The following is a 22,341-nucleotide window of genomic DNA, read 5'->3' as shown; positions in this document are numbered from 1 at the left end:
GAAAGTAATTTTTTATTTCTTTTGAAATTTTACCACATATATATAACATATTTAGAAGACAAATCTATGAATAAGCTTTTCAACGCGCTAAATCGATGCGATCCGTGGAAGTTCAGGGCGACAGAGTAGCGTCGTTCTGGGAAGACGCGAGTCCGAAGAGTTAACAAAATCAATGAACAATTTTGACGCCAACTTTGCGTAGCGATGTTGAGTCCGATTATGACAGCGTGATGACAACTTTCATCAGCTCTGGAAATAACCAATTTAAAATGAATGAATTCAAACTTTCGACACGATATTATATACACGCTTTAAAACGCCAGTATAAACAACAGGTGTGTTGTTTGCCGAAAGCTGCATATGCCGTTCGTCAGTATTTTTTGATAAAGATTGTCAGTCAAACAAAAGTTTCTGTCCCATTTATAACTGCGATATATACGAAGTAGATATGTATATTATCCTTTTATTTAACTGCCACTGAATCAGTTATATAGGATACGGACTTCTGGGCAATTCGCATAGGCGTCGGAAAATCAGCTAAGCATCAATTAAAAAATTCAGTTCTGACTATATATCGTTTCGCAACCCCAAACTTAAGTTGAGGAAAATGCTTTATGTATGTATAACAGAGAACTTACATTAACTTTTATTTGAAGTTAAAAGTAGAATATAAATGAACTACCGAGTATATTCCACCCGATGGATGTTCTTAGCAGTCTCGTCGACAAACCTATTTTCTGTTGTATTTGAAACGTATTGCTATGCCAGAATAAACGACGTGGTGACGGAATATTTCCAAACGACTCCCTTTTTTACGGATCTTCTGGCCTCGTGGACAATCCTGGTCACCGCAATTTGTCTTCCACTTTTTGGCTTGTTTGAAGACAGATTTGCACTGAAAAATCTAATTATGTCTACTGTCATTTGTACAATAATTGAATCGACTATCGCGGCAATTAACTTTACGAACAGGTTAGTGGTTGTTCAGAATCTAGATGAAAGGTTTTGAGGATGCTTTACACTTTACAGAGGGACATTTTTCTGATTACAGTCCATTTTGTTTTTTCAATGATGACTGAAAGTTGTAAGTTTTTGTTCATTTTCCATCATGAATTTAATCGACATCAAAATTGTTCTAAACCTCTGATACAGCTCAGAATTTATTTTATTTTGATATACAATACCACTCGGTAGAATCCGGAAGACACCCATTAATATGAACATGAAATAAATGCATAACGTGCCCCACTGAAAGTATAGATTCCGAGGCTTCACATTTTCCCATAAACAGATCTTGTAGGTTAATAAACAATTCCCCAAAACAGTTCAAATTTAAATTAAAAAATAACTGTCATAGAAACCAAGCAAATAAGAGTGCTGTTAGTTGGCGTTACCAAATTCTGGTTATTTATTTTTTCACGCCGTGAAGTTTGTATTCAGCTCAAGTATGATTAAGTTTCAGGATTCGAGCATAATGGCTAGATAGTTATCGCTACATTCAAGTTGGTCATATCGGTCCCCGAAGTTGAAATTCTCCGATTTTAATTGTGTATAATCCGTTAATACCATACACAGCGGCACATAGATTTCCACACATGGCTTCTTTAAAATACGAATCAATTTGCATTTCAGAAAATTCCTATGGATTCTAATGACCGGACAAACTTTCACCGGAATATCTTCGGCAGTAAACTTTGCGATACAAATTACCCTTCATGCCAATTGGTTTCCAGTGCATGAAACCGCCACAGTTGTTCGTGTATTTTGGGCAACGTGGTCCCTGTGATAAGGAGCGGCAGCCAGAATATTATTACCGTATGTAATTTTGAATTCATCTGATACAACCGAAGCTGGAAACAGTTTATCAGAAACAAGACGGACCTTTCTCGTTGTTCATAGTGTATTTGTTCGTGTATGGCCTCCTCGAGCGTATCAATTAATAGGCATTTTTGCTTGGTTATATATTTCGAATCATCCACCCAGTCCTCCGAGTGCATCACAGGAGCTAATTTTATTGAATACTGAATCCAAAAATTGATCACTTTTACAAATTCTGCTTGAAAACCGCAAGATTACTGTTGAAATTCACCGAAATCGGGAAAATCTTTTTCTTTCGGCTGCCCACTGTCTCTCTAGTTCAACGGCTGTATTAACAAAAATTGTAATTGCTTCACTTTTTCTCGCTACATTCAATGATGTCACAGACGAAGACGTATTACACGACAATTGATTATACGGAATTTAGTAGAATAGCGCTAACTAACAATGTAGTGGGTGCCATGGCCGATTAACAAATCTGGTGCAGAAATATAAATATTTCCGAAATGAATATGTTCAATATATTTTGACAGCTCTGATCGGATCAGTGTTGATAGCCGTGGCATTGGTCGTTGGACATCATTACAAAAGTTTCATCTGTCTTGCCATTGCGTATCCTCTTACAGTTATTTTCGGGAATTTTGCTAACATCGCAATTGCAGAATATATATAAGATTGAAGCGACATATTCAATGGACAAAGGTATGCTGACAACTTCAGATTTTCTCATATTTGAAATTACATTATCTCTACTGACATCATTATCTAGAATCTAGATACAATATGGAAATCTTTGGAGTGGCTCCTTCCGTTTGTATTTGCCTCATCGCTTGCCTGTATGATAGCAGTATGTTTTGTTATTCCTGCATGACCGATTTACAAACGGCTAAACGTAAGTCTGAATACACGTCTTGAGCACCAGAGTCTGATTGGTGAGAATATCGAATTTAGTGACAGCGTACTAGAAGAGGTGAAATAGAATCTATATTTTAGGACTTTTTTTTACGTTTTTGTTGTGTTTTGTGATATATAATTCCTCACGTTTTACGGATTTTTGTTATCGCGGCGGTAACTCGGTATTCTCCATGTGTAGTTATGGCACAATAATATGATGCCCGTAACCAAACCTAATGCGTTCTTTGTTAGATCAGGGATGTAGGATCAGATGCACAGCCTTTCTTCTTTGGATTGTACATAAGAATAGTTATAGTGGATTTCAATGTTTAAACCATTTATTGTTAATAGTGCATGTTATTTGCCTCAAACAAGGACGTTGTTCAATTTCATTTTCTACATGAATATTTTCATGCAACGTTTTATGCACACAGTTGATGATGTATTTCCAGGCTTGTCCATGAGACATATTTTTCTGTTCCATTCCATAGCAATTTGTGCCTGTTCCATCCCATTGGAATGCAATTTAATAAAAATTATGAATGTGAATTATGAAAATTTAAGTTTATCTTTTTCTAAATAAAAGAGAAGTATGTCTTTTTGCCAATATTTTTATGAGTTAACGATTGGGCCAGGTTTAAACAAGAACAAATATATCTTCCCCTCATAGAAATGTTTTCAAACTCGTTGTATAAACACCCTAATATACGTACTTTTACTCGTCCTGTGTAAATGGGGGGAACGTAATTGTAAGACACTTATTTTTCGGGGCGTAAAATTTCTTTTTGCCTATTGTTTAGAAATTGACCGTTTATGTTGAACTTCAAGATGTCTGAGGAAGTCATGTGGTTAATTTAAAATTTATACATTCCATCAAGTTATGAACATTCAGCAATAAGTACCTTTTTATGAAGGCCAACAAGAGTAAACAGCTTCAATTTTATTAAATCATTTTTTTAATAACAAATGACTTGGAGGTTTAATACTTTGGTTTACAATATGGAGTAGTTTTAGCTTACGCTATAATTTAATCAAGTTTCCTCAATAGCCATTAAAGAAACATAGTCTTTGTATAAAACAACGCCACGATCAGGATCAACGGCAGCAGAGAGAAATTCGTCCATTTCTTCTTGTGTAAAAGGTTCTCCTTCTTCAGTCATATACTTTGTGATTTCTTCCTGAGACAAGCATCCTTTCTTATCCTGATCAAGAACTTCAAATGCCCTGAGCAACTGATCTTCAGGTGAAGGTTTATATCTGGAGGTGGAAATAGAATACTTTGCGATATTTGTTTTATACTTGCGTCGCTAGGGAAATTACTTTACCTTAAGCATGATTGATAATACATGCAAATGCTGTATTGTGATTTCTATGATCTAAAAGAACTTTTTGTCAAATATCATCCAAAACAATGACGCAACTGTTGAACTTCATTACAAGACTCGATGCAAGGAATAACGCGGAGTTGGACAATAAACATTAAAGTTGAATTAAAACTCTTTTTACACCCATCTCTCATGTTCAACATAGTTCTGTTGCTGAATATAACAATATCTAATTAACATATATAATAGCTGAAAAAAACAGATAAATTTAATGATGCAATTATATGTCAAAAAACAAAAAATACAATCAATATATAATGGCAACATTTAAGATTATTGCATATCCATTCTATGTGGGGTCACCAGAAACAAAGTAGCGAATATCTTTTTAACGACGACAACATACCTCCGTTCCATCAAAACATGTGTCATCATAGGTAAAAATTTCTCAAAGCGTATGTAACCTGTTGGTTCCTCTTCTTCTATCTCAGCCAACATATCATGCAACTCTCCTATATCAACATAGTTTCAATTAATATAAATTTGTGATATTCAATGTAAAATTAAGATCCTGACATCACAGTCAATTTAACTTTGCATTGAATGTTAGAAATTAAGGTTCAGTTTTTTTTAAGATCAGTGATATCAGTTGTCGGCTCATACATACCACTTCACACACAATGTGAGAGTAAATTTCTTTCATCACAGTAGCTAATATATTAAAGTGACAGCTTGCATGAAGTCATACAAACAATTATGTATAAAGTAAAGCAAGCTCTATAAATTAGCATTAGCATACTGAATTGAAAATAGAACACTGATGACTATTCAAAATGTAATAATCATACTGCTTGAATTGATCCCTAAAGTATATCACAGTTATGTTGAACAATGTGAGCCGAGCAGTTTGTACATCCATTATGACAAATCGTCGGTTTATTAAATCACAACAATGTCTAAAACTATGCAATTCAAGAGTCTTGCTGCACACTAACACAAATGTATTTCTGTAACGTTAGATTGAGACAGTTAGTCACGCGCAACCTCTACTGATAGTTGAATGTCTGAAACATTTGCAAAAATAAATCATACCACTGCGACACATATGCCAATAGTTACCTAACATTTTATTACAGAATTGTAGACAGGCTATTAGCTTAAATAACGGAAACTGGAAAAAATTATACAAGATACAAACATAAGTAAACTACACTAGTACCTTCTGATGGGCAACATCCTAGTGATCTCACAATTGTTCCGATTTCTCTAACATCAACTGTTTTGTTTGCTTCGTGGTCAAAGATTTCAAAAGCATCTGTAATTTTCTTCTCAATTTCTGCCAGCATAGACTCTGAAATATAAATTAAGTCAGTAATCTAAACATATATTTCAATAATTTTCACTAAATATACATGTTTGTAATAGTTTGGCAAAGGATTCAACTTCCAAATGCAATAGCGAAAAATATGCAGTAAATTATAAGATACATTAACTTAAAATATATACATTCACTACAGCAAATTAAGGAAATAAAGTTTTCTATAATGTGTGTGATGCTTCGAAAAATTTGAATGCTCCTTGTTTCAAACACTTATGTGGTAAAATTGTCAAAATCTAATACACTTTTCATCTAGAATAGAATTTACATATTTATCCTGAGAAGAGTAAAGCCGATTGGACGGCTTGATCGATCATATGCTGTACTGCGGCCTCTCATCTGGTTTGTAGTTAGCCAGTTATTTATTTTATCATATTATGGACTTCTAATGGCAGAGCAAGCTGTAATTGACCAAAAGTTATTTATGTGAACCACCCTACGGTGACAAGGATTCCAGCAATCTTCTTTCACATAATTATCCCCCAAAGTATTCGAAGCTGCAAACCCACGCATGGCAGCATGATGATCGGAGGTGTGGTGGCGAGCGTATTCACAACGCTTAGCAAATTTTGCCACACCACCAAGCATGCATGCAGACATGCCATACAGTGTTGAGTTTCCATATGGTATTAATCCAGAGGATTGCTGATGTAGACCACTGGTACCGTACCTGCTTCATCTCATAGACTACCGGTACCGTAATTAAGCATGCCTACTAGATCCTGTAGATCTGTAGATCAATATGCAAAAGCCACAAAATCTAGTTTTACGGTATATAGGTACTAGGACAGTCAGACCGTGAAAATTTACCAGCAATAGTGTAAGATTAAATCAAGTTCGATTACTGGATTACATAATTTGTTGCGATCAAAGCTTTTCAGTGAAACTTGTTTTACCTGCCGATTCTTTTTCCCCGGAATCAGTCATTGCGCTAGAATTTTCGATGCTACAAATCAGATAATATACTCAGTAGCCAGTCGTATAAACCAATATTACAGAAAAATCTGGAGTAACAACATAAAGGGCTCATTCCATAAGCGCCATCTTATTCGTAATATTTTGTTGATGCCAGGGTCAGCGTTTCATGACGGTCGCCATAACAATCATCGGCTAGTAGTGGTAGTAACAGGCGTCTGTTGGGACTAATCCGGATAATTTTTGATACGATATTAAAACTTCAAATATGTTTGCATAAATGTTCATGGCTCATGATACGTTTCTTCGCAACATTTAAAATAATTTTGTTATGATCTATTGCCGCCTGAAACAAACAATATTCAATGTTAAATAAGCGAGACCATGTATTGCAGTCGGATATCATGCTCCCCATATCTCGACATACGACTAAAAGTTACTTCAATATTTTAAATATATACACAAGATCGGTAGACACAAAATCTATCCATTTACTAAATTGTAGTTGTTTAAGAGGTTGTAAAACACGAAGTGGAACTACATTGTCCTGCGCATTAGGAATACCATTTTCATTGCATCTACGATTATTTTGTAAAAGTTCGCAGGAAATCTGTGGAAACATAATCATTGGTATACTAATATTAGGCCTTCTTTCGCCATGTGGAGCAATCAACTGGTAGACTGTCATTATTCGATTAAGCAAATAAATAATTCATCTTATCACCCACCTCTCCCCTGTTAAAGCTATGAAAATCCTTTATTAAACAGTAAAACCACAAAACTGATGATCGAAACAAAGACTTTAAAAACGAACATCTTAAAACGAGATATTGGAATCATAGGAACCCATTCTAGGGCATAGGATATATAGATTTCACACAGAATAAGAAAGCCGATAAGACAGCTTAATCATATGGGAAATCGCAGCCTCTTGTTCAGTTACCAGTCCATGTTGGGTACGGGGTTAATTAGCCAATTATTTGTTTCAGATGCATGAACTTGATAGTGGAGGAAGCCGTAACCGACCAGCAGTTACATGAACCACCCTACGGAAACGAGGAGTCCAGCAATCCTCTCGCACATAATTATACCTCACAGGATCCGAACCCACACAGTGTAATCAGAGCACTATATGAAAATATCATAGACTTGTTACAGTACAGACATTAAAGACTGTAGTGCAAAGTATTTGATTTCTGGTGCTGTAGCCTACAAAAATAGGTTTGACTTCATCTCTTCAATTCATTCAGACATACAAAACAAATTGTTGTATTAGTTTATTGCAGTAGATATCGTAAGATGTCGCAACACAATAGTTTAGCAAAGACAGGCTAGTTTTTCCAACAATAGATGAAGACTATTTATGAGATCCCTGACTCTGTTGAATCAGATTTTTAACTCTTATAGAATCATCCAAACTTCGTACTGTCAATGACTCAGTTGGTCCACACTTCCAACACATTCCATGTTCGTCTATCAAACTCGATTCAACAATGATATTATGATTGCCTTGATTAGAAAACAAGTGAAATACAATTATGCATTTATGACAGTTTTGCAAATTTTTATATTGTACATATGAAAGTATTGACATAAGTACATTAAGAAAAGGCTGTCAAAGTGTCAAATATAATTCTCTGCTGCTGTGAGGACAATAGCTGGCACAGATTTCCCATGCAACTATTTGCTGATATACAAAATCATATAGCTTATATGAAATGATTCGAAATTTCAGGAACAGGTTCTCTTATTTCACTCATTTTAGAAAACCATGCCGAACTTATAGCTATAATAACAAGAAAACAGGATTGTCGATTATCTTTACATTCCAATAACAGGCTCACACAAACCTGTGCAAACCCCCTTAATCCCACTGCTCATATCACTACTGACATAGCCCAGATTAGTTGTCTGCTAAAACAGTACAAGTCAGGCAGGCCATTACAACATAAATCAACACTCTTACCCTCAATAAAAAAATTTAAAAAAATTGTCATAATATGATTGGAATATTCTGGTCTATCGTAATATTTTCAATTCGACAAGGTGTCCAATAAAATTTTTGACTAATTTTTTATTTTGAGGGTTGATTAACTGTAAAACAAATTGAAGGGTCTGTGAATATTTTTCAACTATAAACTGAGAATTTAAGTCAGCACAAAGTAGATGAAGATGGTTTCTCACCCAAAGCAGGAAAAGAGAGTAAAAATTGTGTGCTGAAATAATCATTGTGTGGTTTCACTGTTTCTTCAAGAAAATTTCCGGAATCAGAGAGCTGTAAAAATGTTATTCTTTGTTAAATTTGTTTAGAAATGATTGAAGATCACTTTACGAAAATTATTTTGAAACAAGAACTTTTTTATTCTAAGAAAACGAATGTAAAATAGAATTGTACATATACAAGTTAAAGAAGTACCGATGTAAGTCGGTATCAGTCATTTTTTTTGGTATGGACTAAAAATAAACTGTTATTTCTGATATGTTCAGTCCTTTGATCTGATCTGGAATGTTATGAAGTATAAGTTAGTATACATGTATTGATGACTAAAATAATTTTTTTGCCTTGGAGGAATCATGTAGGCGACATTTACTGCCTCTTATAACGCTTCACTGGGGTTGGTTAATCGACTGAATGACTTTAGATGGTTACTGGTTATGATTTATTTTGACCACTAGCTGACATCTCAGGTATAAGCAGTAGTGGTATTCAGCCGGTTCGCACCGATTCTATAGATCCGTCTCACAGAATTTTATGAGATCAGCGAACCGGTTAGCATTACTGAAAAAAACATGATTTTTTGTAACAGAACCGGCTGAATTTGTGTGATGGAACCGGGTGACAAAGAATTTGAATCCCACCACTGGGTACAAGTATTACCTTTGTTATGTAAAATTACTTCAAAAATAATTAGACATCGCAAATTTCCCATGACTTTTGATTAAAAAAGTATCACTCACTGTATTGGTGAGTACCAATAGTGCAGAAGTAATTTAACTAAAAACAGTGAACCAATTCATTGTTAATGAAAAAAAAATATACATGATTTAGTCCAAGTTCAGTCCAAGCAAATTGGTTAAGACATCATGACCACTCAAAAAGTTGACAAAACTCACCTTGACATTCATAGATGCTTGCCTTCCTTGTTGAGCTTGATTAGTTCTTAGTGATAATTTGATTTCAGAAACATGCCGAAATGCACAACGTTTTTCTTTTCCATTATTACCAAAACCACTCTTGCTTGTTGCTTTGTCTGCTTCTCCCAATGTAGTACCACCAGGTCCACCATGTCTTATCACACCTTCAATTTTGAGAGCTAACCTCTCACACACATCAACAGTAACCGGATCATTAGGCGATCGCTGACTTGGTGATATAGCAAGCTTAGAAAAATTTTAAAAAACATGTCAGTATTCATCAAATTTAAAAAAAAATGGTTATATACAAAACAATACATCGCACATTAACTTACACAAGTAGAAATCGCAAAACATCTATTTTTGAAAAAAAATTTTTTTTTTTTTTAAAAATGCAAGATATGAGCATAGAACATAATATGAAAACTAATTAATTACAGGTTCATTATTTTTCATATTAACTACCAATATTATCTTTTGTATGTAGTGACATGTAAATCAAATTGTTTACTCGACATAGAACAAGTCGAGAACGATTTAAAATATTTCTCATACCTTTATTGTAGTTGTTTGTAAGCTCTGATAGAAGTATCTCGGATAGGAAATTGGAATTGAAAGCAAAAGAGATGCACATTGAAGAATGCAGTCTGCGTGCTGTGAAAAAAAAAAGTTTTGGCAAATATGTTACCATTCATCAATACATATTCAAGCCAGGCCCAATATATGAAATTAGCATTGAATATCATATGTCCATACATATTGAGCCATGAAAGGTAGACTCCATAAGCAAAAAGGAAGTGCATAATTAAAGTTCACATAAACAGTAAAGATTGACACTTTTCTAAGGAACTAATTTTATGCTGGAAACCATAAACAAATTCAATTACCTATGACGTATTAATCTGATATTTATAACAATTAACAAGTTAACTCCTTGTATTGAAAATGTTTTTCTTTCTCTTCAATATTGGTATATAGCAATAACATTTTTCTACACAAATATTCTCGTCAATGTTCATAGTTTTATTCGGATATCATTTGCCACGACCCGAACATGACTTGTTTCGAGATAGTGTTTGACAAGTAAATAAGTTGGCCTTCAAAACTACAATTGCAAAAAAAATAAACGGCAAACAGACAAAACTGTATTTATCAGATTGAGTCAAATTTTTGACTGCGTTCGTAGAGATAAAATATATAAATCCAGAATCACAATGCAAATTCAAAATATATTATAGATAGAAAGTAAATACAAAGTCATCAATAAATGATGTGACAGACCAAATGAAAGGTTAAAACTATAATATCCACTCACTATATTGCTGAATGAAGATGAAGATGCAGAACTACGAAATACTTTATCCAATTTTGACATGATTGTATCGAATGTCTCCAGTAAAACCTGAAAAAAATGAATGAGAATTCGTTCAAGAGTTTTGCTAGTCTAAAAAGCATTTCAAGCTAAAAAATTGCTATGTATGATACATAAAAAATTTTTTTTTACATTTCAAAAGAGCGACCCACTAATGCCCCCTGGGTTTGCCCTGGTGACCGCAATCCCGAAAAAATTAATAACAGGCTAACTTATCCCATACGGTATACCCAACATGGACTGGTGACGGGACGATAGGCAGTGGTACACCATATACCGGTAATTAAGTTATCTTGTCGCCTTTCCTTTCCGTGGGATAAATATGAAAACTCCGAATTGCCATCAAAAGGTAACTCACATTTCTACTGCTTAGCAGTCACCAATCTACCTATGATTAGCTATCAACCAACATTTAAACCAGAGCTTATTTATTTCCAGACTTATATGCTCATGATGTTTTTTCATATTCCACTCACAAAACTACTTACTGTGGTATTATAATTATCTCTTTCTATTGATAAATCTTTACTGAAAGAGCCAACCCTTCTTATCGATGTGGCTTCTTGTCTGAAATGTAAATAAATAAAATACTATGATGTTTAGGTTGAAATATATGGAAAATATATATATTTATTATAAAAAAATATTTATTTTATGTTAATACTTCACTAGTTCAGATAACGATAGAGAGTGAAATTAATATGTCATAATAGGTATGAACCATACGTTCATTTAACACGCAACTTCTGTGTCGTTGAATCATCAGAATATCAAAAATAAGGTGAAAGTTTTCTAATGAGTTGAAGAAAAATTTCCAACATTTGAAGCGAAGACCATTATAATTTTGATGGCCATAATCTACCAACATTGGTATAAAAATGTTAAACCAAGTTTGGCTTGCCAAATCTGCACTATCCCGTTTTTTTGCTCCAGATATATATAGAAAGCCTACATAGACTGGAAATTTCTTTGTGATAGAATCTGGAAATATTCTATATTTCATAACAGATGTAATGGCAAATTTTATCATATGAATCATGATTTTATCATTTTATAAAACACACTCACCCTCTACAGTTTGCAAGAAGTTCTATAGCATGCGACAATACTGAACAACTACGCTGCAATCTGTAAATGTTGAGTCAGGAAAAATATGAATTCATTTATATTAAAATTTCTATCTCTCTCGACTTGAATGCTAATAAAGGCATGCGCATTCTTGTCCAATTCTAGCTAAATTATTCTGTCATAAAATGATTAGAAATGCAGCCAAATTCCATCTCAAATTCTCAACACTTCGTTACAAATTCGTAATACTTAAAAATTTAAAATTTATAAACTTGTTCCAAAGCAAGTAAAGGATACATATCAATATTTGCAAGCGTAGATGGATCAGCATCAAATGATGTTAAGTGAAGATCTCCATATCTGTTAGCTATTGCTATAAATTCTCCAGCACAATGTTTCAACTAAAAATAAAAAAACCTTATGAAAAATAAATTGTTTTTCTATTTCGATTGATTCCTATGCCATATTCAAGGCTGTCATTGCGCTGGGGAAAGTGATGGCAACTCACGCTATGTATTCTGCAAGTTCAAACCATGAGATGTCCTAAATAGGAATCAGATGATCATTTGAAGAGACCATGATCTCATCTACAGAATGAACATGCCAAGACACAAGAAGAAGACCAGGGTTGGGGAGATGGTTCGAAATCAGTGGCTTCGGCTCCAGCTCCAGTGCCGAACTCACAGTATATTCGAACTGTGGCTCCAGCTATGGCTCCATACCAGGGGTGACAAGGTTTTTGAACCACAGGCCAAAAAATTTTGCCCACCTAGACTGGCCGCCATGTAAATGTGAGTTTTCAGCTGAAACATTGAAATTTGGTTTTACCTTGGTTGTGGCAGCATCGGGAAGGCCAGATTAAATTACCCAACAGGTCAGATTTGGCCCTGGGCCATATTTTTCCCATGTCAGCTCAATACCCATTGAGATTTTTAAGTGTGATCATTGCCATAAAATTCCTGCCCAAACACAGTTTCAGTTTGATGATGCCCAGAGCATGTGCCCTATGTGTTTGTAATATTTCAAAGTTTATGGGCAACCTATCATTGATGATGCCAAAGCATGTTCTCTATGTGTTTGTAATAACTTTTTTGTTCAACTTATCGCAAAAATTATACAAAAATAAATTTGTTTTATTATCCATATTTTTTATATATTCTGACCTGACTGCTTAAGACTCCACATCTTGAAGCGACAATTTCATCTTTTATATTTGATGACATTCCTGACTGATCAGAGCTGGAATCTGCAATGGCAGGTGGTGGTGACAAATGAATTTGCTGGCAAGTCATCAAAAGTTGTGAATAGGCAAGTAATGTATCACATCGTAACTTTACAAATCTGGATTGAAAATGCAAAGGATGATCTGGACTCACTGCAGCCTTAAAAGAGACAATGATAATTGATAAGGCCATGGAATAGTAAAAAAACGGGTTTAAAGCCCAGGTCCTACTTCTGATTCATTTCAAGTAATTGGAAAGTCGAATAATAAGTGTTTTCGAATAATTGTTAACAGGGGTTTAGTGATGACCCAAATAGCATATCAGGGTGCCACAAAAATTAAAACGTTAAAAGGTGATAGGAAAGCATGCTTTTATTACATCACTGTATATTATTCCAAGCCACAAAATTGACATGGAGAATTAGGCAAGATGTGAATATGTATACAATAATTCCATTACATTTTATATTTTCAAAATTTCACAAAGACCTTTGTTTTATCCTGATAGAAAATACCAAAAATAGAACATTTTTGTGGTCTATATACTCTACATACGTTATTGCAAAACTGAAATAAATAAAAGGTCACTTACACTCAGTGCAGTCAAGCCTTGCTGATAATGCTGAGAAGCTTCGAATAAAACAGTTGGAGTAAATAAAGAAGTTGCATCCTTCTTTGTTTTTGAGGAAACTGAGAGTAAACCAGATTCAGCGAGTTCAAACTGGTGTAGAGCACTCAACCAAAAGTAATATTGTTCTGATGCAACAGCTGAAGAAAGTTTGAGGAACAGTTTGCTGGCAAGATTATGTTCACCCTAAATAAAAACAACATTTGCTTACAAAACGTAAAAAGATGACACATCTTTACTTGAATTCTTTATTTTGGAAATGTGATTTAAAGTAGTGTACTCCAATTTCCAAAAATATTCTTTATTTCTGATGAGCTCTACGACTCTTATTCGACAAGATTAAAAAAACAATGCACGGTGACTGTTCACGTCTATTTTACACCATAGCTTGTAATTTGATTTCATGGCATTTTTGTTATAATATGACATAGAACCAATCCAAGCTAGGAACATTTACCATAGATCACATTGAACTTTCTCAAAACTTCTTTGATATGACCTGAATGACACCAAAAGCAATGCAACAATATCATACTTCTATTTCAGATCGAAAGCATTGAGATAATCCATGTTAGTGAGTGTTAACCAAACTAACTACACAGAGAAAAACTAAAAATCAGAAATTATACCAGTCTAGATGCTTGTCTTGCGACTCTGTACCAAGTCCATTTATTTGCTGCAGACTCAGTATCAGTTATAATGTCAAGAATTCTTTCACCAAGGTCAGCTTCGTTGAACGATTGATTTGATAGAAACAACAATGTACATATGTGAGTCTAAAAAGACATGAATTAACATAAAAACTAAAAATATATTGTCAAACCTCGCAAATACATTTGGTGGCGGTGTTGCCTGACTCAGATTGGACAGGCAGAATAGGCTACTAATCTTTATTCTTGGTATAGCATCCTTCCTACGCACACAAAACCACTAGTGAAGTGTTTCCCAACCCGAGGTCACAGAAATGCTGTCATACTCGATCTGACAAAAATCTATGATAAACATCTATGATCTATGATGAACATTTCTATGCCTAAGTGTGAATATTTTAAAAATGGCAAACATAAAAAATAGGAATCTTACAATAACTTTCTGTAAGTTAGAAGAACTTCGTTCTGAACTATCATCCACAGTTTCAACAACATTTGACAAAAGTTCTATCAGATTTGATGAAAATTTCTTCAAAAGATCTGGCTTTTTGCTGAAGAAAAATATATAGTATCGATTTCAATAATCAAAAGATTATGGACATACAATGGAATTTACTGAACAAATGATTGAAAATCCCAACATCAAAGATGACTAAACTAAAATTAACAATAACGGGATGCACGCCACAGGTCATGTACCAATCCTTTTTATGAGATGTTTCAATATTCCAAACTAGGTTCATGTAGAAACAGTATTTTGGATGCAATATATTACACATAAATATATATCAGACACCCTTTAAATAGTAAAACATCAGTTTGGCCAGCTTAGCTCCAAAGAAGAAAAAACTTATCTACTGATCATGGTATTCTGCATTGTTGCGACTTTCGAAATGGAATGATTCATCTGTACTGCACAATTGACAACGCAAAACAGCTATTTTCTATCACTTATTTTTATTCGCGTTTTCATACCTCTTAGAAGCAATTGAAGCCAGTATTTCACATAACATTGAAGCAACATCTCCATCAGGTTGGCAATCCAATGTTAGTAAGCTCACAACAACTTCTATCAACCTGGAAATAAATTGGCAAAAGATATATTTTGGAAAAACCCCCAATCACAAATTCTTTCTCAAGTGAACATGAATTCCCATGATCTTGTTAATATATTTCTATATAACAGCTTTGTTTGAAATAAAAATGATTCAAATATAAAAACACTCATTATAGTTCAAATTGGATCCGTTGAATAATTAATATGTTTTGTAATATTTTAGAGTAGGATTCTCATATTTAAACTAGAGAAGAGACAAGCCGATAGGTCGACTTCATCATATCACTCCATTCGGTTATGGGAATCGTTGGCCAGTTATTAGTTTTCAGATGCATGAACTTGATGGTGGAGGAAGCTGTAACCGACCATCTGATACATGACTCCCAGTCCCCAAATTATGTAGTTATTGTCAATCCTTTTATTTTCCTATGCGTTTCCAATCATTTTATACTTCCTATACACGCTACGATGATTCGAACCTGCAAACCCGAGCAGAGGTGCGATGGCAAGTGTATTTCTAACACTTAACATGATGTACCAACTGCTGATTTTTAATGAAAATAAAAGAAAACAAAAAATAATAATATATATCACCTTATAACAACTTCAGCATCACAAACTTGACAAAGTTCACTAATTGCTGGAAGAACTATCTAAAATAAACAAGAACATCAGAATAAATGGCCAAAGTCAATATTATTGAAATGACAACAGGAACAAAGTAAAAGACCATTTAAAATGCCAAACATGTTGTATTGAGAGATAAAATTCCAACAATTGATTCAACTTACTAAAAAACACCCAATCACTCCTTTCAAACTGTAGTCAAAATGAATCCACATTTTTATATGCATGAAACTTACTTTGTACCAAATTCCAACTATCTTCATGAAACTGGTATTCGAAATGATTGAATCCAATAATTTATATTAGAAAAGTTTACCCTTGGAGAGTAGTATGAGTTAGAATTTTCATATTTATCCGTTAAGATAGCTTAATTGTATGGCAAACCACAGCCTCTCGTCCGATTACCAGACCATGTTAGGTGTGGGATTAATTAACCAGCTATATGTTTCAGGTGTGTGAACGTGATTAAGTCAAAATCATATTCAGGCAGTGAATTTCAATAACCCAGGTCAAAAGGATAACTCTTATTATTATTATTAACTATATATTATCTTCCCTTGGAAATAAGTACATTAAAAATTTCAGTAACCCATTTTGGATTCTAAATTCCATTCAAACGAACTCATTTGAAAGCCTTACTTCTAATGTTGATTTATCTTTAGAAGAATAATCACTAGATGGAGCAAGAATGAACAACAATGATTCTACAGCATCAGCTGACTCTTGTAATAATTCACTTTGTAAAGCAGTTGATCCTTGGTCAGATTGTGTAGCATGAGTTGCAAGCATAGCTAGTAATCTACTTGCTAATGCTGCTTGTCGTACATCTCTGTCGTAACAACATTTTCTACATAGATTGATAAGATCGCTACCTGTTTAAAAAAAGATGTTAAAAACTAAAACATTAGGACTATAATGATCCATCCCTAGCATAGGGTTTTCAAATTTTAAAACTTTTATTGAAAAACAAAAACAGGCACATAAAAATGAAAACACAAATTTTCGACAAGATAATTATTTACCGCCAAAAAGGCCTTTGCCATAATAGCTGTGCCTAAAACGACATGCCCAATTAGTCACTCAAACAGATTTATTATAGTCTTGTAATGTTTGCCCTAAACCTAGTAGTTTAGTGAGTGGTTGCTTACATAGAGACTTGCTTACGCCAAAGACCAAGTAAATTAAATAATTATTTGTAAATTTTGAATTCAACTTTAGTTGAATAATTCTAATGATGACAATAAAATCAATTAGTTAGAGGGCACTTCAGATATCATTATCAACAGGATATATAAAACAATATTTACCATCGCTAAGATTCAAGTGTAACACTGTATTGCCACTAGCCAATGTACAAAGTACTTGAAGTATAGCTCCTTTTAATGACGATTGCATTGCTGACAATGAATAAGCCTGAAAAAAGAAATCAAAATGCTTATACCCACACAATAAAAGCATCAATGGAATTGTATAAAAATGTCTATTCTGTGCTAAATGCGCATAAATATTATTTGAATATCTATATCAAAAACATTATCTACAAAGTTAAATTAAAACAATAATAAATGAGCACTAAGAATCATGACAAGATAGAATAATTTTAATAATGAAACTGCTTCAAGCGCTAAACAGCATTTATTGGCATGTTATGCATCACCATAATTCTATACAGTTTCAGTATTTTCTTGGAATTCCAGTGTTCACCATTCACTTTACTTAGAGATAAGTCTTCTCTACATCTAAGCAAGTATGTGTGTCTCTGAGAACGAAAGCTACCTTGCAAAGTTCATTAGTGTCTTCTATTGACCAAAGATGTGGGCCAGACTTAGCAAGCATATTCAAATTTTGTAGAGTGACAGTTTTAACTGCTTCTCTTGGATCACATCTCAAATATTGCAGAAGAAGGGAAACCTGAAAATATATATCAATGCATAAATTATATGAATTTAATTTGACAGCAATAAAAATTGTTAGTTAGTTGGTGTAGTCTATACTAGCTTCTTCGTGTAGCCGCTGGTCACTAGTCAACCAAAGAAAAAAGTTTCGAATCATCTAATCATGCAAATAATTCCAATTGATCTAAAACACTAGTCTTCCAGACAGTCTATCTAGATATCAATTTAAAAAAGCAAGCTAGTCAGGTATACAACCAGAAGTTGCTTACTTGGTATTCTTACCTGTGATGGAACATCAACTAAAGAATGCATTGATAAGCTTGTCAATGTGTTTAAAGTTGTCACAACAAAATCTTGTGCAGGATAGGCAGGCAACAAATCTTTCAAGACAGCTCTTGATTTTGATGAAACCTTACGAGAATAACATTAAACAAAGGTAATACAACATTACACAAAACTAAATATTAGGAAAAAATTGTCTTTGATTGTGGTGATTATAACACCTGTTACATTTCGGCCACTTTCCAGCATGAACTGTGTATTATTGAAAATATTTATGAGAAATATACCTGGACATCATAATGCATATGCTGAAGAACCGGAATTAACTTCAGTTTAATTTCAAGCGGTGTTGACAGCCCTGTGAAGTAGTAAATTTTTAAGGAGTTTCAAAACCAAACATGGTAATACATAGGGGCTAAATAATTAGCTACAATATAATATGAGAGATTTGATTGGTCGACTTTAACATGAACTGTTTCATGCCTTCACTCCATACAAGGCTGTTCACAAGCAATCTTTTATTAGATAATGTGATCTCATACCCAGCATCTTTCCTGATGTGGAAATCAGATAATCAATGCTGAACTTAGAAAATCTAAACTTTAAATACAGAAACAATGATAAAATGAACATCCATTTTTTAATAGGAATATTTAGTTTGAGTCATAAAACTGATGGATAAAAAATACATCAATTTGGAATGTTCTAAACACTATATAGATATCCATGTATGATAGTTGACAGCACATACCCTGTAACATTGTTGCAATCTTATTGCAAATACTTGTAGCAAATTCCCCCGAATGTGAAGCAAATTGAATAGTTGCATATATTGCAGCTTCCTGCTCAACACGATCATGCGAATCCAAACCTTGTCTTATACTGTGGTGAACACTTTTTTCATCACTTATTATACAAGCAATACTGCCCAGCATCCTGAAAAATTACCAAGTCATTAACAGCTACCGGTAATTGAAATTGGCTAATTCAAATCTCATCTCACCCCCCACGCACACACACATCTACACCAGGGTGATTGACAGGGGTCCACCAGGGTGATTAACAGGGGTGTAGCCAGAAATTTTCATGGGGGGGGTTCTGAAATTTTTATTTGGCAAGTTAGATCGAAACAGCTAGCGGGACTAATCGACTCTAGAATACGCGTGTTTTTATTAGTCTTGAGGGTCTAAAAAGCATTTAAAGCTACGAAAAATTGCTATCTATGATACAGAAAAAAGATTTTATTTTTTTTACATTTCAAAAGGGGGGTTTCGACCCGCAAAACCACCCCTCTGGCTACGCCACTGGTAATTGATCAGGCAATTACAAGTCAGAAAGATCCCGGTCCTCCCAAATATTGTTAGAGATCAGTGGCAGCTCGTAAAGAGCCTTGCTAAGAGCGAACAAAGTGTGTGAGCATCATATTAAATAAAATAAAAAATGAGTAGTGAAATATAAGTAGTTAGCATGATGAAATACATTTGGTAAGGAATATAATTGTATTGATCCAGCTTTCGAAATAGGCCTACTAATGGTTCACAATGAATAGATTAAGATCCTAATTGCAACAAAAATGAACAAAAAAAAAATATTGAGATTGTATGCGATAGTCGGTCTGGTAGAACAAGGTTGAGGAACTCATTTTTAGAAAACCAACCTTAAAGTTATTGCTCTTGCATATGGATCATTGCTATGAATAACTACAGAAATTCTTCTTCTAAATTCTGTTATGTTGAGAATTTTATCAAGATGTTTATTGCTTTGCTGAGACACTCGAAGTATACAAAGACGAAGAAAATTATTCCTGAAAAAATAATTTGTCAGTTTGTCGATGTTTAAAAACCGAGAATTTCTATCCATAAGTATATACATAAAAATGATCGCTGCGATTTGTTCGAACTAACAAAAACTGTACCTACTTCGTGACAAATATGCTTTTAGAGAAATGATAAAAACCCTAATGTTTTATTAATCAAGATTCAAACTGAAAACCTGAATACGACAATAGATTGACTGCGCTTCATCTAACATCAAGTATCAAAATACGATGCTTGAGGGAAATATATGAAGAGATTCAGTTATAGTAGGCCTATATATATAAATACATATGTTGATTTACACATGTCAAATAAAATTGCTACACATTTCATAATTCTTCATGACTGTATCAGTGCATACCTATTTTCATTACTTCAAATGCTTGATCATCATTAATAAAAAAGGCTGCTTTACGCTACCGTTTTTACTAACACAATTAGTCTATAGCCTTAACCAAATTTATTTTTAAGAAATATTCATTTCTGATAAGGAATCTGATGTTTACCCAACACGAAACACATCTGCCAGCTTCAAGAATGCAGAGTTGATAAGAATTGGGAATGGAAATCTCTCAAATAATCCAGGAAATCGAACAATTGCTTCACATTGCTGGCCAACTTTTTGAGCACGAAGACCTTTGAAAGAATATTGAATAAAATAATATTTGAATATCAGGATACTGTGGTACTGTTATATAAGTATAAGTATAAGTTTATTTCGACTCCATAATCAGCAAAACAATAAAATGAATGCTAAAAATAAATAAATAAAAACTGATTATGAAATCAGGAGAGCGAACAAAACCTTAGATAAGGTTTAAAACGTACAGAATGTATATAAGATGGAAGGTTTTGCCAAGAAGATGTGGTACGTGTTCACTCACCTAAAATAATTGAAATATTTCACACACGCTCACACGCACCCACACACACAACCATATAGAAGTTATTAAGTAAAGGGAACATGAAAAATTACATACTGGTAGTTAATAAAAAATAAATAAATAAAAATTACTTGCCACACCATATGTTATGTTACATAAATTAAAAGATAGCAAAAATTCATGGCTCGGCGGTGTGGCGCTTCGTGCTAAGCATTACTGATATGCTCTGATTGCTCTGCGTGGATTCTCAGGTTCGAATCTTGCGGGGGATGGAATGGTGGTCGGTACAGCTTCCTCCACCATCAAGTTCATGCATCGAAAAACGAATACCTGACTGACTAATCCCATATTCGACATGGACTGGTAACCGAACGGGAGGCTGTGGTTCATCAATGGATTAAGCCGTTTTATTGACTTTGCTCTCCCCCAGGATAAATAAGTAAATCCTATCCTATATCTAACTCTTTACACTTACCAGTCTGCCAGTGAATTGCTAATATAGGACAGTAGGAACAGACTATTTTTGCACAGAAACAAGTAAAATAACTCCATATACTGATATACCCGGTACTGATATACTGATATATATACTATTTTCAATATTGTGTAAATGGTCATACAGTCACAAGTGAGATTGCCCATGTTATGTATCCATTATTCTATTTTGTTACATAAACATAAATCAAAACAATCCAAAACGTAAGCATACAAACAGTAGGCAAATATATTAACAATAGAATTTTACTTTTATGCCATGTTAAAACCTTATTATGCCATTTTTTGTACGATGGCGAGTTCAAATAAATTATTTTATGTTATTTATTTGTTCATATGTTGTATTCATTGTACTACTGACCTAAGAGTAGATTATTACAAGCAGGCTTACCTTTATCAAGTTCCATGAGCGCCGAGTTGGCATCTTGATTTTGTTCGTCCATCATGATTGACTTATGATTTGTAATGATAGGCAGACGCCAAAATATTCAAAGGAAAAGAGGAAGCCTGTTTACAGAATGGCTAGCGAAATGCGATGTGCTAAGTAGATCCTCTCGCCACGAGCAATCGTCTTGAGTGAAGTCATGCGTGCAGGTATCGTGAAATCACGTGTTATAATTGAAAGAGAAAAAAAGGGTGATCGTTCTCTTCGCGGGGGAATTCGGTTTGCGTATTCCATAATACTGTAATACGTACCGTAATACACTTGGGGAGGAATCCTTGGCATGGTTATGTTGAGCATAATTCAGTGATTTGGGGTTCATTATCGTCGACATATTATTATTATTCTGTGACATCGTCGTCCATAAACTTCCGGATTTTTTTGGTACACTCTCTGCATTTGAAACGCGATATCAGGATACTGGGATATGTGCTAAG

At 34.0% G+C, this 22,341-nt stretch overlaps 2 protein-coding genes across 2 annotated transcripts; both read right to left on the bottom strand.

Moving 5' to 3' along the window:
* Window positions 1-2,901: 2,901 nt before the first annotated feature.
* LOC120326799 (dynein regulatory complex protein 8-like) lies at window positions 2,902-6,500 on the bottom strand. The gene is made up of 4 exons (XM_039393153.2): window positions 6,312-6,500; window positions 5,257-5,388; window positions 4,444-4,549; window positions 2,902-3,969 (listed from the first exon to the last, which is right to left on the bottom strand). The coding sequence occupies exons 1-4, from the start codon at window positions 6,340-6,342 to the stop codon at window positions 3,744-3,746; spliced, it is 495 nt and encodes a 164-aa protein (XP_039249087.2). The 5' UTR covers window positions 6,343-6,500; the 3' UTR covers window positions 2,902-3,743.
* Window positions 6,501-7,594: 1,094 nt separating this feature from the next.
* LOC120326770 (integrator complex subunit 7-like) lies at window positions 7,595-22,054 on the bottom strand. The gene is made up of 23 exons (XM_078111456.1): window positions 21,854-22,054; window positions 20,590-20,719; window positions 19,924-20,070; window positions 19,018-19,202; window positions 18,554-18,624; window positions 18,267-18,395; window positions 17,866-18,000; window positions 17,397-17,502; window positions 16,729-16,961; window positions 16,057-16,115; window positions 15,381-15,482; window positions 14,839-14,956; window positions 14,385-14,531; window positions 13,720-13,941; window positions 13,069-13,287; window positions 12,203-12,306; window positions 11,906-11,965; window positions 11,326-11,404; window positions 10,781-10,867; window positions 10,021-10,119; window positions 9,445-9,711; window positions 8,515-8,605; window positions 7,595-7,839 (listed from the first exon to the last, which is right to left on the bottom strand). The coding sequence occupies exons 1-23, from the start codon at window positions 21,906-21,908 to the stop codon at window positions 7,688-7,690; spliced, it is 2,997 nt and encodes a 998-aa protein (XP_077967582.1). The 5' UTR covers window positions 21,909-22,054; the 3' UTR covers window positions 7,595-7,687.
* Between the last annotated feature and the right edge of the window lie 287 nt (window positions 22,055-22,341).

This window comes from Styela clava, chromosome 4 (genome assembly GCF_964204865.1).
Source record: "Styela clava chromosome 4, kaStyClav1.hap1.2, whole genome shotgun sequence".
Lineage (NCBI taxonomy): Eukaryota > Metazoa > Chordata > Ascidiacea > Stolidobranchia > Styelidae > Styela > Styela clava.
Note: the sequence above shows the minus strand (reverse complement) of the source record. Positions and strands in the feature narration are given on the sequence as shown.